The following is a 16,826-nucleotide window of genomic DNA, read 5'->3' as shown; positions in this document are numbered from 1 at the left end:
TCCTTTTGTGTGTATTTTTAATGCCGGTTTATCACGTTTAAATATCCTGGTAAGTAAAAGAGATTATGTTTGACATATTAAAGGAAAATTGGGCAAATGTACTTGGCTACTGATGAATTTCTATTTCCTGACACAGGTCAAAAATGTAATGAAAAACATAATGGCTGGGTTGCAACAAACAAACAGTGAAAAGATCTTGCTGAGCTGGGTCCGTCAATCAACTCAGAACTATCCACAGGTCAATGTTATTAATTTCACCAATAGCTGGTCTGATGGCTTGGCTTTCAATGCACTCATCCATAGTCACAGGTGAGACTATCTTGCTGATATAACAGCAAATGTTGCATGTGTGTTTAATAATGTTGTTTCATCTTGCATCATAGAAACTAGTATACTTTGAAAAAATATATAAATCAATTAGGTCCTAACTAGACTGACGCAGCACAGCTTTGTTTTCCTAGAACTGGCCAGGCTTATGGAAACTCACAAAAGGAACAGTGGGAGATCATTCTGACCATATTTTTTATCAGTTAACTGGAAGTTCCATTAATTACCACAGCTAATATACACTGGTAAATGTATGCTCTGTGAAGAGGTTTCCTCCCTCACCACCATAAGGATTGTGTTAATATGAGCATTTTGGCTTGAGATAGCCACTTGTCCCAAATGGATTTAAAGGGCACAGTCTCTCCACCTCTTTTAATGGGTATGTAGAGTTGTCAGGCAACCTGGCAACTCAGGAGATTTGTAAGTGGGGACATGGGGGACCTGCAGTGAGGCATGGATCAATATCACTTCCAGAAAGAAACAGCAAAACAGCAGTATTTCTAGGAATCACCAGAAACGCTGTTTTAAAACCCTAGAGTTCCTGGTGATTTTTAGAGCTAGCCTTTATCATTTCCAATAAGAACTTTTGATGCTGCCATTAAAAAAAAAAAAAAATCTTTCTCCTGCTTCCACTCAGAGCTGTGGGCTTTTTTACTGGGTATGTAGGGTTGTTAGGCAACCTGGATTCAGGAAATAATTTCCTTTAAGGACTTTCATTCTCAGGAGGTAGAAGAAAAAGAGAGAGATCACTACTGGAGTATAAATACAAACAACCAAAGGTTATAGTAACTAAATTACTAAAATATAATTCAGTTGTAATTCATCCAATTTGCAATAGAAATTCCAAAGAGTCCCGACATGCAGGAAGTCCAGTGCTGCACTCCATCCCTCCCAGGCTGATCCTTACTCCTCCTGCTGCTGCCAGGCTGGCCTACTTTGTGCTGGAGGTGGCCAATGGGGTGCTGGCAGTGGGTGAGCCAGTGGACCATGAGGCTATCTGTGTGCTGCAGCCCTCGTGCGCCCTCAGCTACGAGCTGGTGCTGGAGAGCCTGCTGGAGCTGCACAAGCCTCTTGTCCGCATCCTGGATGTCAACAACCATGCACCCCACTTCTTGCTGCCCAAACACCACTTCTGCGTGGCTAAGTTTCTGATAGCTGGTGGCCTAATTCCTTCACCCCCTGCCACCCTCCTTCCCTTAATGGCACTGCAAGCCAGCACTGTGCTCAGTCGCCCCCTGAGCTGAGCCCCCCTGAGCTGAGCCTGGTTGTCCTTACTGGCTTCAAAGCAGCTGGCGCAGTATCTTATCCTTTGAACAGCCCGGAGGAGGAGAGTTTGCTCCCCCTCCTTTCCAGAACTGGAAGTGAGGGGGAGTGAAGTCTCCTCTTGTGGGTTCTTCAAAGGATTAGAAGCTGCGCCAGCTGCTTCAAAACCAGTAAGGATCAGCCGGGGGGGGGGGGGGGTTGCGGCGGCAGCAACAGAGTTCGGTGCTGGCTTGCAGCTCTGCAAAGGGGAGGGAGGGCAGCGGTGGGGGAGGGAGGCAAGCAGGCAAACCATTTGCCATGGACACTGGGGGGGAGCCCAATTTAGCACTCCCCATCTCCCAGTGCCCTAGGCAACCACCTAGTTTGCCTAGTGGGGGAGCCGGCCCTGTTTCTATGTAACAGCAACAAGCATAAGCTTGTACCTTGCAAGATGGTTGATAACAGTTTGGTATTTTAATTATGCCTCTCCATAGCAGCAACTCAGCAAGTCTTAGTTTACTATTTAGGCATTTGAAGCTGGCAACAGTGTCCTTAGTCGAGCCTGAGAAATGCACCCAGCATTATATGGTACACAGTGGCTAGATACAGATGGGCAGCTTGGGGCAGCAGCCTCCCATTGCAAAAGAAAGCCAAGGTAGTGGAAAGCACCCAGGGTGGTCAGACAGTATGTGACCTGCTGCTGGAACAGGGATGGGCGTGCACCCCCCAGAGGAGCAGTCACACCACTGAAACACATGAGCGACACTTCCCTGGCACTCCCCAGCCATTCAGACAGCCGGGAAAGGCACCCCGGAAGTACTTCAGTGATTTGTTACCACTTACAACCTGGTAGCTTTTTGAAGTAGCAGAGCTACAGCGGAGGCCAAGGTAAGGATGGAAGCAAAGCGGGACCCAGATGTGCTAATTTGAACCTACCATATCCAGATGTGGGCTGCTCCTGTGTTGGCCCAAATTAGCCATCTGAATTCAGCCAATGTAACGCTAATTTGACTACGTTGCTGCAAAATTGCTATTAATTCCATGGCCAGCAGAATCAGATTGTCACGCTCCCAGCTTTTACTTTTACAGCACAGTGCTTCTGAACAATTACTGTGAAATTTGCAAGTAATGATTATAATGTTTCAGAAAATACTTGTATATTGTGAAGTTTTCCATGCTATTTAAAGCATTGTTGTAGAAACAAAAAAAAAGAAGAACTAAACAAAGTTACATTTATTGTGAGAAAAATTGTAGAAGACAGTAGTGCTTGTCTCACTTCTCTTCTTCATCTTTTTGCCAAGTGCTCCTGGATGTTTTGAAATTTTGAAAAATTGGACATGGAGGTGTGAAGCTATGGGAGTCAATGTTCCCACAAATTGTGTGTGCGCACATGCAAGTGTGGATGTGCTGCATCATCAAGATTTGTCAAGATGTGTTTATTTACTACTACGGGGTGGCCAACGGTAGCTCTCCAGATGTTTTTTTACCTACAACTCTCATCAGCCCCAGCCAGCATGGCCAATGGCTGGGGCTGATGGGAGTTGTTGACAAAAACATCTGGAGAGCTACCGTTGGCCACCCCTGTACTACTAGCTATATCCCATCCCCTTTTTTTTTTTTTTTTTTTGCTGGCACAGTAAGTTGTTTTTCTGGGCCATCTGCTAGACAGTAATTTGGTTATAAATTTGAAGTAATTCTGAGTTTCTTACTAATGATGTTTAAAAGCTCAGTGCAGTTGTGGTTCTTAAGCAGGATCTTTTTTGTAGCAGGAACTCCTTTGCATATTAGGCCACACACCCCTGATGTAGCCAGTCCTCCAAGAGCTTACAGGGCTCTTAGTGCAGGACCTACTGTAAGTTCATGGAGGACTGGCTACATCAAGGGTGTGTTGCCTAATATGCAAAGGAGTTCCTGCTACAAAAAAAGCCCTGTTCTTTACATTTCAAATTACGAGTTTTTCTCCAAAACAATATACCCACAAGAGTGTTGGGTTAAGTGCTGTCCTTCAGAGGTGCAACATGTTTGATTAATGTAATTATACCAGTATTCTAAAACTGGCTTTTTAACATTTCTTGGCATAGCTCATATTGTAGATGCATAGTTTAACTATTCACCCCCCAAAGTTAGTGCCCTGAATACCACAGATGCAATTTTTTCATCATTATTTTCTCATTGTCACTATAAACTGTTGAGGATACTCTCTAAAAATTGTGACTGAATGTGGAGAGTAATTTGTGCCAGTTGATCTCTACTAGCGGAAGTCCATCACATTGTAGAGCAAGATTAGTCACTGCCCTCCCCTTCAGTTACCCTTTGGGTAAAATCCAGCTCCCCCCCTTATGTGGGTGCCCAAAGCCATCCTCACAGGAGTATCACTTTACTATCTTGCCAGCAGGTGGGTAATGACTTGTGCAGATTCACTCAAGTTAAACTCAGGATATTGCAGAGGACAAAATAAATGAAACACAGATGCTAACTAAAGTACTTACAATCCATGTTGCATTTGATTTGGATAGTTGCAGGATGCTCTGCACTGGTTTATCTGCAGTTCCCTTTCTGTGTAAATAACAATTTACAAACTTTTCTGGATAAATGATTGGGACTATGGTCTATACTGCTGAGTTGCATATAGCTTATTGTAGTAGGATCCTATTGTGTACCACTTAATGTACTATATTAATACTTATGCTATACTTCAGTTCTTTTTTGGTGGTTCCAGACTTCTAAAATCCTATGCATTAGTTACTGAATGTCTCATTTTGTTAATTGTACTGATTCACTAATCTGCTGAATCCCTGTTGGAAACACAAAGTGTAAATAACATAAAATTAAATAAAATAGCAAAATTTAATCTGGAAGTAAAATAAGATTTTATGTGACAAGAGAGAGGATGGGCACAGCTACTATGACATTAAAAAGAAGGGGAAAACAATGGGATTAAATTAATGGTATCAAACAATCCAGATTTGCTTCACAATAAAAATGTACCATATTTATGTTTAATTAAATATAACATCAATTTAAATATCTTTCATTTTGGATTCAGGAAATAATTTCCTTTCCATTATGTGGAAATACCAGTAATTAAGAATGCAATCATAATCATCGCTGAGAAATAAATAAATCTTTGTAACAACCCACACAATTAGTTCATATGTTTTACTAACATACTCTACAAACTTGCTGCAAGATGTCATTATAAATCATTAGATCATAAACAAAATCCACTATAACTGGATTCTATGACAAAGTATCATGCTGGTATCTTGGCTGCTCCTTCTCCAAAGGATAAGAGCAATCAGGGCTCAAAATACACTTTCTTCCATGATTATGCAGAAAGCATAATCTACAGAGACTTGAGTTTCCAGCACAAAGTGCTGAAGAATAATTGAATATGCAGAATGAACGGAAATTAGTCAAATCAAAGGCATACTGCCTCAAGTTCTGGAAAAACCAGGAGCAAAGACTGTATACAGAAAGGCCCTGTGTGAAGCTCCCCCATGCTCTCTTTACTTTCTCTTTATATCCATGCATAGCTTGAACACATATGAAGCTGCTTTATACAATCAATTTGATTCATCAAGGTCAGTATTGTCTGCTTGGACTGGCAGTGGCTCTTCAAATTCTCACGCTGAGATCTTACATATTACCTGCTGCCTGGTCCGTTTAACTGGAGATGCTGGGGATTGAACCTGGGGCATTCTGCTTGTTCTGTCACTGAGTGCACCCTCCATCATTTTTTAATGTTATCCTAGCAGTTCATCTCATCCTTTCCAAACAGATATGTCTAGAAACAACCTTTTACTATAACATTCAAGAAACAAATTCTGTAATTAATACTTATAATTTCAGGCACAAAGGGTATGAAATGTGACTATCTCCGCCTCCCTCCAATGATAGACTGAACTGCTCCCCCCCCCCCCCCAAATCTTGCTACTGGAAGAGATGAGAACCCCCAGAAACAGGACTTCAGCTGAATTTGGGGCTGCTGTAGGAGGAGGGAACTGAGAAAGTCATGTACCACGTTGTCCCCATGGAAATACTGCCCTGGAGCCCAACCTAATATATTGTGTTTACCTTTAACAAATACTTTCAAATACCTCTCAGAAGAATTCTATGAATGCTCGATAATGTATACATTCTTTAAAAGGAATGGCATTTTGACCTCTGTTTAAAATCTTTAGTTCATTCTCAAAATAATGAACTCCTATGCCATAGGGATGCAATATCTTAGTTGATTGAACATTGCACTTTCTAATATTGTAACAACAAATTTAGGAACTGTGGGTTGGTGTAATGAAAAGGGGGGAAAGCCTTAACCAATTAAACTCCCATCTATGTTTTTGTTATATTGTTCTTATGTTCACATAATCTTTTCATTAAAAGTCCTAAATTTTTTCCACATGGGTATTTGATGGCAGAAATTATAAGCCTAGCCAGCTCAAGCAGCAGAATGAGGTGCTAGAATGCTGAAGTGGTATAAACAGACTGTGTCACTCAGACTGCAGGTGAGGAGAATCAAGGTTTTTTTAAACGTTGCTAGATGCAAAAATTCCCTGCAAATAACAAAAAATAGTATATTATGGAGAAAGCCTATCCCTTGCATGCTGTGTTAGTTTTCTGCTTGCAGGAAAGTATTAATGTAGAAAATAATTAAAATGTAATCCTTCACCTATAGACTGAGTTGGTACAGTCCATTCAAACACTTCAGCACTCTGCACACGTAGACCAGGCTAGTAGAGAGGGAGATGCTTAATACAATCAATACTTCCATTTTCACTACACATCACTTATATTTTATGTTCTAATCTATCTTTTAGTAATCTTTATCATATAAGAGAATCTTTCTAAAATATATTTATTTATACTTCTTTGAAATTATCAAAAAGCAAGCTATACATTGTCTGTAAATCCTCCCACCCTCAGCATCTTGCTTTCCTTTCCAGCATCCTCAATATATTTTCCCACTGTCCTGGTATGCAAATTCTCTGTTGGAGTTACTATTTTAGATATCCTTTTGATAGTACAACTCTGATGTGGCGCTTATTCTTAATTAATTTAGGAATGTCTCATTTTTATATAATAGTTCTATTGTTTTACTTTTATTAAAATATATATATTTTACTTTTATTAAAAAAGAAAAAAAATCAACAATAGCCTGAATCTTGTATGCATACCTATAGCGCAGGGGTGGCCAATGGTAGCTCTCCAGATGTTTTTTGCCTACAACTCCCATCAGCCCCAACCATTGGCCATGCTGGCTGGGGTTGATGGAAGTTATAGGCAAAAAACATCTGGAGAGCTACTGTTGGCCACCCCTGCTACAGCACAAAAATTTAGTACAGAACAAAAGCTTTTTAAACAATGTTAGTTCCTATATTCATAATACAAATAATATTCAATATTCACATGGAAACCAGATAGAAATAACTAGAATCCAATGGAGTATATTTTCAGCCATTTTGTATACTCAGATGTTTATATTCTATACACTACTTCTGTAAAAACATCTAAATTGAAATGTCTTGGTGCTAAACATCATTTCATTCATAAGATTAGCATCTCTAGGAATGACCTGAACTTAAAAAGGTTCTAATTATTTCCAGTTATTGTGGTACATCACCAACACCAGGGACCTGCATGACAACAGGACTATCAGCTATACATGCTTAGAGGGATTTGGGGCTTGGACTGAAATTTATCCCTTGAGCGTGAAGGCCAGGTCAATTATAAGGTGTCAGTTTCTTTTTCTCAGAGCCACAGATAGCAGTCCTCACAACTCTCATGGGAAGGAAGAGGTGCATGTGGGATTATTTCCTCCTGAAAATGATCAGTGGGTTGCTTTCTACATATAAGTAAATACAAATGATGGCTGTCCCTTTAATGAGATATTTACCTCCATGCTGTGAAAAACTTTAGCTGTCCATCCCACACATTAAGCTTCTATTAAAGAGGCAGGACATTTTTTCCAGCCTGTTGAAAACTTCAGTGATGACAATACATTGGAATGTTTACAGAGTTGCCACTGCCTGGTTGGAAATTCCTGAAGAGCCTGAGGAAGGTAAAGTTTGGGGAGGGGAGGGAATAGGCTTCCTTGGGAGGTGATAGGCTCTCCTTCCTTGGAGATCTTTAAACAGAGGCTAGATAGCCATCTGACAGCAATGCTGATTCTGTGAATCAGGCAGATAATGAGATGGAGGGCAGGAAGGGTTGTATCAGTGCTTGTTAACATGACCCTTCCTTAAATGTCCAGGGAAATGCTGATTGCCACTTTGGGGTCAGGCAGCAGTTTTTTTCCAGGCCAGTTGGAAAAAAAAAAGATGGCAAAAACCTCCAGGATCCTGGAGGTTTTTGCCATCTTCTCGGCATGGAGTAGGGGGTCATTGGGGATGGATGTGGGGGTGGGAGGTATTTGTGAAATTCCTGCATTGTGCAGGGGGTTGGACTAGATGACCCTGTTGGTCCCTTCCAATTTTGTGATTCTATGATTCTGTAATCTGGAACCTTTGCATAGGCAAAGTCTTTTAAAATTGTTTATTCCAGATTCTCTTGCTGGATGTGAAAATGATGCCTCTTGTTATACCTGGCCTTTATTTAGCAGACCCTGTTGGCTACAACATCCCCCTCAGCTGTCCGTGTGGGATAACCCTTGCTGCAGGAAGTGAAGTGAAGCAGACAGCCTTTATTATAGTCAATCCTGCTTGTTTATCTTGGTCCTTCCTCCCCTAAGGAGTTGTTCTCAGCCATGTGAGCCAAAATGCCCTCCAAAGAGGTTGGGGAATTGACAGGTGGGCAACTTTGGCTCAAAAGGATCTAGAATCTATGTATACAGGATTCGACTTCCAGAAATTCTTGCTAAATTTACAGCGGACACTAAGTAAGTAAAACAATTATACTTTTATTACAGAAACTATAGAACACACATACAAGGTAATGGATACATATAACATACATACAGACCTAATAAAAATAGAGAGATATATACAGAGTTAACACAAGGATGGACGAACAGGGTGCTAATTACCAATCATAGTCTTCGAGGAAGGCTCCAATGGCGACAAATGAGGGAGATGGGGGAAGGGACCGTCAACTGATCAGGTATTGGGGGCGTACCTAAACAGCAGGATTGGGGTACTGTAAGATGCACACCTATGGGGAGTTGGGTCAGAGGTTATAAGGACTATCTTGAGTCCTTAGGAGATAGGAGGTGTAGGGGCAGATGACAGGTGGTCAGCTGGTACATGACCTCAGGAAAAGGGCTGGATAATCCATAAGGGCTGGATTATGCGGTGGCCAGTGGCCAATATATCCAGGGTATCTGATTGGATGCCCATATCAGGCCAATAAACTGACCTGGCCCCAGTTACCTGATTGGGTTTCCAGGTAACAATGGGAAAAGGGGGAGGCTCCAGTATGTCAGGGCATGGCATGGGTGGAGGTATTGGGTGGGGGTGATTAGACAAGCTATCCAAAGTTATCTATAAGAAAAGTCAAATTGATACCTAAGGTGACACCCAATTTATACAAAGAACTCTGGCTCTGAGTGAAGCTGTTCTTCCTCCTCTTTACTCCTCTACTGGCACCATCTCTTGTCAGGTTCCGTTGGTCAAAAGTTTAGGCAGTCTGGCAGGATAAGCCTAAAATAAGCTTAATTGCCTTATGCAGAAGTGACAGCTGTTGAGTACGTAAGCCTCTTGCTTCGCTGTCATGGAGTCTGGCACTGCAGGAAGATGGTCGCTGATGATGTTAGCCTACCAACATGGCTTTCATGGTCAAGGCTGCAAACCACTTGCCCGGACAGTTCATTGCAGCACAACTTCTTCCACTGCAACGGCCGAGATGATGCACGCACGGAGCGGCTGGAGACCCATCTGTATTTCTGGCTAGCACTCTTCCAGAGATATAGAGTGCTGTTGTAACGCTGAGGCTGTTATTACTCATACAAGTCTCTTATATTCTGGTAGATAAAACCCACGTTTCCCGGCAGATGTGTGTGAGTTGAATCTCCAGGCTCCCTGGCAACCAAATAGGTGATTACGATGTCCATATATTACTGAAATTTGGGGTCGTTTGCTCACAGCCAGATGAATTTGTTTGATGCTGGACCCAGCATCCAGGTCGTGTTCCTGACACCTCTAGATAGGTTCTGTCACACATAGAGCTTTGCCTGCCTGCATCTCCTGCTTGCTTCATTTTTGTCCACTTTTCTTGACCTCTTTCAGAGCTGCCTGGAGCAGAGAGGCGCTCCTGTGGCCAGTAGCTGTGGTTGGGGATAGTGGTGTTGCATTTTTCATGCCCAGGGAAAACGGGAGCTGCCACTGACACCATCATTTAGTATATTTTTAAATTCATAAAATAATTTCTTATTCTATGACTGCTAAATTGTCTCAAGCATGTTTGGTAAGGTACTCAGACTAAACCCATTTGAAAAATCAAAGTTTATAATGACTCCTGGATCACCCTTATCAACATTCTTATTAACACTCTCAAGGAACTCAGACGGTAACCTGCAATGTATGCAAATTAAAATTTCAGCTTTCTTTACTTTCTGATCCAAAAATATGTGTATAATTTTCTTTAAAAAAAAAGGTTCATCTTTTTTTTACTATATTGTGACCCATTATTTTCCATATAATCTAGATTATAATACTTTTCCTTTAAACCTGTAATATACTGCTAAAATTTTATTCTCACAGTAGGAAATTGTTTTACTTATTTTAGACAGTGGAATATTTACCTAGAAGATGTAGATGTTGAGTTTCTGAATTGTTGCCACTCTGTAAATCCTGAGCAATTTACTGCATGCATTTGAAAAAATGTAAGGACAATTATTATAATTCCTAACCAAATATGCACTCTGCTTGTTTAAAAAATGAGCTACATTTTTTACTTTATAACACTTTATGTACTTTATGAAATTTGTGTAATCCTATTCAAACTATACAGATTTAGTATTATTTCCTCTGTGTAGAATTCATTTAACATCCAGCAATGTCATAATAAATTCTCCCTGATAAGGAAATGTCTGATCGAAGTTTGTTCTGCAAGCTTTAGCCATTTTCATTTCTAGGCACCCTGAAATAGAAAAGCTGAAGGAAATCCTGATTATTCTGCATGTACACATGGCAGGCCTTTAAGAGCTTCTCAGTGGTCAATTTGCACATTTAATGAACTTTGAATAGAAGTTGATGCTATAACCTATGCAAATTATAGTGATATAGGATGTATTATGAGACATTTATATAATCTTGAATACATTTTGATGGACAGGTCTATGAGTAAGTGCACTGTACTCTGAGGTCATATTTGAAATTTCTTGTCAATGTTCTTCCACCATCTGAAGTAATGTAGATGGTCACAGTAAGGAGGGTCTTTTCAACAGAAATTCTATGACTTTGGCCATTTGTCATGGGAGATTTAGTTTGCCCTTCTAGTGTTTCAACATCATATGAAAATTATGTTTTAAAAAGAGCATTTCAAGTTTACTTGCTTTTATTTACTCTCATATTTGGAATTGTTAGAACATAACAACATAAAAGAAGCCATGTTGGATCAGGCCAATGGACCATCCACTCCAACACTCTGTGTCACACAGTGTCCAAACAAACCCCAGGTTATTTATTTACAGGGTTTTTATACAACCTTTCTTCTGTCATCAGGGCCACCAAGGTGACAAACAGATTATTATTATGTTAGATTTATTACCTGATCATTGCAATCATATTCTGAGGCCCTACTTTGAGTGTCTCCACACTCTGAAATTAGATAGGTGGTAATGTGAGAGAGGTCCTAAGTCATAACATCAGAACTCTGGAACTCAACCCAGAGTGCACACAAGCAAATTCATCATCAGGTGAGCATTCAAGGGATGGTCATTTTAAAACTAGGGTACCACAAATAAGAAAGCTCTATTCATAGCTGTTTGCTTGTTCTGAGGTCCTGCAAGTAAGAGATGAAACAGGGCCTTGGATGACAAGCTCAAGGGATGTTCAATATACATAAAAGACAATTGTTTAAAGAGGCAGGTGATTAAGGAGAGTGTAGGATAAGTAATTTGTAATCTGCATGAATCGTATGCACTTAGATGTACCTGGATTGAACTGGATAAATTGTGATTTAGGAACTACTGATTAAGTTCTGATTATATTAGGGGTGGGGGGTGGGCTTCCTTCGTTTGTTGGTTTGAAAACAAACTTGGTGTCATAGTGAATAATTCTTAGCTAAAATGACAGTGTCACAAATTAGTCGAAGTATTTACACTTCAAGAATTGTAATTAATACTACAAGTAATGTTTCATCTAAGCTGAGTTAGTGTGAGCTAGCTCACAATTTTTTAGCCTGCAGCTCATACATTTTTGTCTCAGCTTAGGAAAAATGGCCCTGGAGCAAGCTAATTTATGTGGTAGCTCACAACTTTAATGCCAGTAGCTCACAAAGTAGAATTTTTGCTCACAAGACGCCACAAATTAGAGGGAACATTGACTACAAGGCCACAAGTTGTTTATGTAGGTTGTAATTTGATCCTTGTCTGAACCATTCTATACTGATGTAGTATTTCCCTGATATCAACTGGATTTCTTGTTTGACTGTTTAATTTTGTATGAGAGACTCATGAATTTTGAAGACTTTTTTTTCTCACATGCAATTTTCCAGCACTCAAAATGTAAACTTCCATAAAGAAGAGTATTATTGTAGTAGTAATGTAGTGATTCTATTCTTTTTTTTTCAGGCCAGATCTGTTTGACTGGGATAATGTTGCTTGCCAACAGTCAGCCATACAGAGATTAGACCATGCATTCAACATAGCAAAACGACATTTGGGGATTGAAAAACTCCTTGATCCTGAAGGTTAGTGTAAATGGGGTTTTGTAACTGGAGATCTTTTTCCCTCCTTACCTGCTATTGGAAAGTGGGTTTTTTGCACTTCCATATTCATGTGTGCTCTATACAGGTGTTTATAGATTTGGCTGTTTACTCATGTAGCATATCTGTCTTCAGATTCTAATGATTTGAACAATATCTTCTATTTTAAAATGTGCATTCTTTCTTATGCCGCAAGGTGAAATAGCTTGTTTTATTCAAAGGTGCCTAGATTTTCAGTTTTTACTCCCTACAATAGAAGCTGCAGTTCTTCAGCACTTTACAATTATTCATGAACCATTTCTGAAGTTTTACATAACTTTAACTTTATAAATATTTCTAAAACTATTTTAACTAGGAATGAGCTTGGGATTTATGCCCCCCGCAACAGTGTTCAGTCTAAATCGTTATTTTTACTTCTGATTTGTGAAGTAATTGTTATGTACAACAGTGAAAATACTGCTGGCATTTCTAAGGTAAATAATCATTTTATTCATAATTGAGACAGAGTTGCTGTGAGTATTCAAAGGTCTTCCCTGGAACAAAGGTTCTCCACCCCCGCATCACATTGCCTAAACTGAACCCAAACAATAGATTAACACATATAATACAATTTGCTTGGTTTCATCATTCCCAATAGTGACCAGGGTTTCCAGAATTTTGTCTCCCTTTCTTTGTGCTCTTGTATAGAGAATACACTGAACGATTTGATGAAACGTTTAGAATAAAGAATTTAAAAAGACTGTATAGGGTTAGATCAGAAGCTCCTTTTGTGTGAGCAGAAGGGCATTCCTTCAGTTGTCAGAGGTTTATCCCAGTGCTCTCAAGTTAACTCCTGCATAAAATTGTGAAACAGTACAGAAATCAATAAAGTTGATGCTAATTCATTGAACCAATTCATTTAACTAATTCATTTAAACATTTTAATAATAGTTTTAAAATACTATTTCATAAACCAGATCCAGAAGCAAGTCAGCAGGGACTGAACAGATAAATAATAAGAAAATCTACAAAGGAGCAAATGTGGAAAGAGAGGCAGTAATAACCGGCTATGCTAAGGACAAGATCATTGTTTCCTTAGAGTTGCTAGGTAACAGTACTGCAGTGGTGGTAAAAGCCAACTGTCAAGGTAATTGTAAACGTAGCAGGCATACATAACCTTGGACTCTGTCACACTATCCTCAACACTCACTTGTTTACCTGCTGCTTTCTTTCATATTTCCTAGTTTGGCCTTACTTTAATAGTTTCTCCACAATCCATTATTTTATGATGTTCCTTCCTGTTTTTCAAGCCATAGCCTACTTTGTACTATTTCCTTAAGGCATCCTGTCTTTTGACCAGACTCCCTAACATGAATCTTGTTCTTTTCACATAATACACAACTCCTCTTAACTGTGGGTATATATATTTCCTTCATTCTTTTGTTTCTCTTAGCTCCTCAATCTCCTTACAATCAACAATTTGTCTGTGTTCAACATTTGAATCCTAGTGAAACCAATAAATGCCCCTTCACTCACAGAAGTTGGTCTGTAAATTGCCTTGTTTCTCAATAAATGGATTATTCCATGCTACTACAGCAGCACGGTCAGTTAGTGCTAAAAGATAATAGGTCTATCAATAGCTATTAGCACATCTAGAAGCAGTAAATCTCTGAAAACCAATGCTGAGACAATATTAAGGGAAGGACTTGACCTTTGTTGGCTTTCCAGGCTGTCCCTAGGACAGTTCAAGATAGCTTTCTGATCTTTGAAACAAATTCAGAATGCTATCCTCTTATGAGGTTCATTTTGCCAGATCAGATCTCTGAGTAAGGGAACAGTCGCTGATATTTGTGATGAGTCTGATGACCATGATAACAGGATGATAAACCATGGTGGTGCTGCTTCTTAATTATTTTAATAGTATTTATTTCAGAGGCCTTGTTTCACAGTATAGGACAGAAGTCAGTTAAAAAGGAATATGTATTCAGCTTGCATACTAGATCCTTTAAAATAAAAGACATTATGAAATTTGCAAAGACCCGTGAAAGGCACAGAAACCATATTGCAGGGGTGGCCAACGGTAGCTCTCCAGATGTTTTTTGCCTACAACTCCCATCAGCCCCAGCCAGCATGGCCAATGGCTGGGGCTGATGTGAGTTGTAGGCAAAAAACATTTGGAGAGCTACCGTTGGCCACCCCTGCCATATTGCATTTCTAGTTAGTTGCTAAAGGCTTATACTCTGTTCCACAACTTGTCTGAATATAAGCATACATGGATTTTTTTCCCCTTTGTATTTAAATTGTAGAGGAGCCCAAGACCATAACAATTTATTTCTGAACTGTAGGAGAAAAATGGAAAGCAGATTTTTAAGATTCAAGATTGTGGTGTTCCTTATCGTAGCTTCTGTGCAGTCTCACAGTGGGGGGGAGATTTCCAAAGCTTTCTAATAGCGTAGGAGAGCTTCTCTGCCCTCTGGCACTTTCCTGCCAAAATGATCACATGACCAGAAGAAGCACTATTCCCTCCATTCTTTTTTCCGCTGCAAAGAGAAGATCTCCACTGCTATTATGTATTTTCTTTTTCCTCACCTCATTCCTGAGCCTGAAGAGACTTCTTTCTCTCAAAAGTTTTTTTGTGTCGGTCATGGAACACCATTACCTGACAGCAGCCGGCTCTAACCACTGGTTGGCAGGGAGTCCCTTTTAGGACAGGCTCCTGTGCTCCAAGGCCCTTGCAAGCCGTAGAAGTTCAGCCTAGGTCAGTAGTACTGCCATCCAGCACCCCAGGTAATCCCTAGGCAGGAAGTTGGGGGGGGGGTCTCCAGCCCTTCCCGGGAGACTAACAGGAACCCTGCGAGGTAGGCTCACAGGACAAACAGAGACTGAAAATAACAACACCTATGCTTCACCAGCCTAGCTATACAATTGGCATAGTTACCCAAACACAGCCAGCAGCAATCAAGGCAGGACAGCAGATTCTTGGCATTCAGCCAGACACACAGAGACACCGCCAAAGCCTGAGTAGTTCAGTCAGTCAGCATTACAACACACAGGTACATGCAGGAAGTCTGAGTGGAGTCAGACTCAAAGTGAGCTTCAGCTAGCCATGCTTTATGGCCAGTTTATTGATTGATTTATTTGTTTTATTTATATTTTGACTTATATCCCGCCCTTCCCACCGAAGTGGCTCAGGGCGGCTCACAACACATAAACTTACATAAGTTTATCTTAAAAACATTTACATAGTAAGGATTAAAACAATAAATTAATAAAACATAAGACATAAAAACCAGCGGTCTGTTAAATGCATTCTAATTCCATCCAGGAATTCTCAGTGTCAGTTAGTTGTTGTAGGCCAGCCGAAAGAGGACTGTTTTACAGGCCCTGCGGAACTGCCCTAGGTCCCGCAGGGCCCTCACCTCTTCCGGCAGCTGGTTCTACCAGTAAGGCGCCGTTACCGAGAAGGCCCGATCCCTGGTGGATTTCAGACAGGCCTCCTTTGGCCCGGGGATTACTAGCAGATTTTGTGAGCCCGATCGTAGTACTCTCTGGGGAACGTGTGGGGAGAGACGGTCCCTAAGGTAGGTACTGGGCAGGTCCTAGGCCATATACAATTAGTTATATTCCAATTATTTGCTGGGCCCTGGCAACCAATCCTGACCAAGGTGATGAAGACACTCTCCACTAATTGCTAATCAAGTGGTGATTTAGGATAGTACTGATTGTCACCCCTCCAGCTGTATAGAATGCTTTTCTTAATTAGGGAGGCACCCTGCCTGGTACCAGCTTCAGCTGAACCCTTTTTGCCATGGTCACATACCCGTCCTTATCTCCTCTTACCCAAACACTTAGTTTCCAGGCCAGAGACTCAATTTACAACTTAGAATAACAAGCCTCTTGACCTGAACGTTAGGCACCCAGAGACCAAGGACTTATGCTAGTGATTTTAGGGGGACCAAAATCATTACAGTGTCATCAATAGTCATTCTAGTGAAGAATAAAATGTATTGTTTCTGGATTTCTACTGTGCCATTAGGGCTCAAAAGAGATTGTACCAACTGTGGCTTTAAAATGGTGCTGCTTCTCTGTGTCTTAGGGTTCACACAACAGAGCTGCCTGCTTAGGGTTGCCAGATCCAGGTTGAGAAATACCTGGAGATCAGAGTGATGGAGCCAGAGGAGGGGAGGGCCTTTGATGGGGTATAATACCTTCCAAAGAGGCCATTTTCTCCAGGTGAACTGATCTCTCTCACTAAGATCAACTGTAGATCAGTTGTAATAGCAGGGGATCTCCAGCTACCACCTGGGTAGCCCCACCTGGATGTTGGCAACCTGATGCATGCTCTTTCTGTCACCAGTTTACCCAAAGACTTTCTTTCATAGAACCAGACTCAAAGGAGCTCTTTTTCAAATGCC

General features: G+C 40.6%; 1 protein-coding gene across 2 annotated transcripts in view; it reads left to right on the top strand.

Moving 5' to 3' along the window:
- DMD (dystrophin) overlaps window positions 1–16,826 on the top strand; it is a 1,885,017-nt gene that overhangs the window by 525,631 nt on the left and 1,342,560 nt on the right. For both annotated transcript variants that reach the window (XM_060234097.1, XM_060234096.1), the window contains exons 6-7: window positions 137–309; window positions 12,299–12,417. In XM_060234097.1, coding sequence (XP_060090080.1) covers window positions 137–309; window positions 12,299–12,417 — 292 coding nt within the window. The remainder of the gene's footprint in view (window positions 1–136; window positions 310–12,298; window positions 12,418–16,826) is intronic.

This window comes from Heteronotia binoei, chromosome 3 (assembly GCF_032191835.1).
Source record: "Heteronotia binoei isolate CCM8104 ecotype False Entrance Well chromosome 3, APGP_CSIRO_Hbin_v1, whole genome shotgun sequence".
Lineage (NCBI taxonomy): Eukaryota > Metazoa > Chordata > Lepidosauria > Squamata > Gekkonidae > Heteronotia > Heteronotia binoei.
This window is presented reverse-complemented; position numbering and strand designations above follow the sequence as displayed.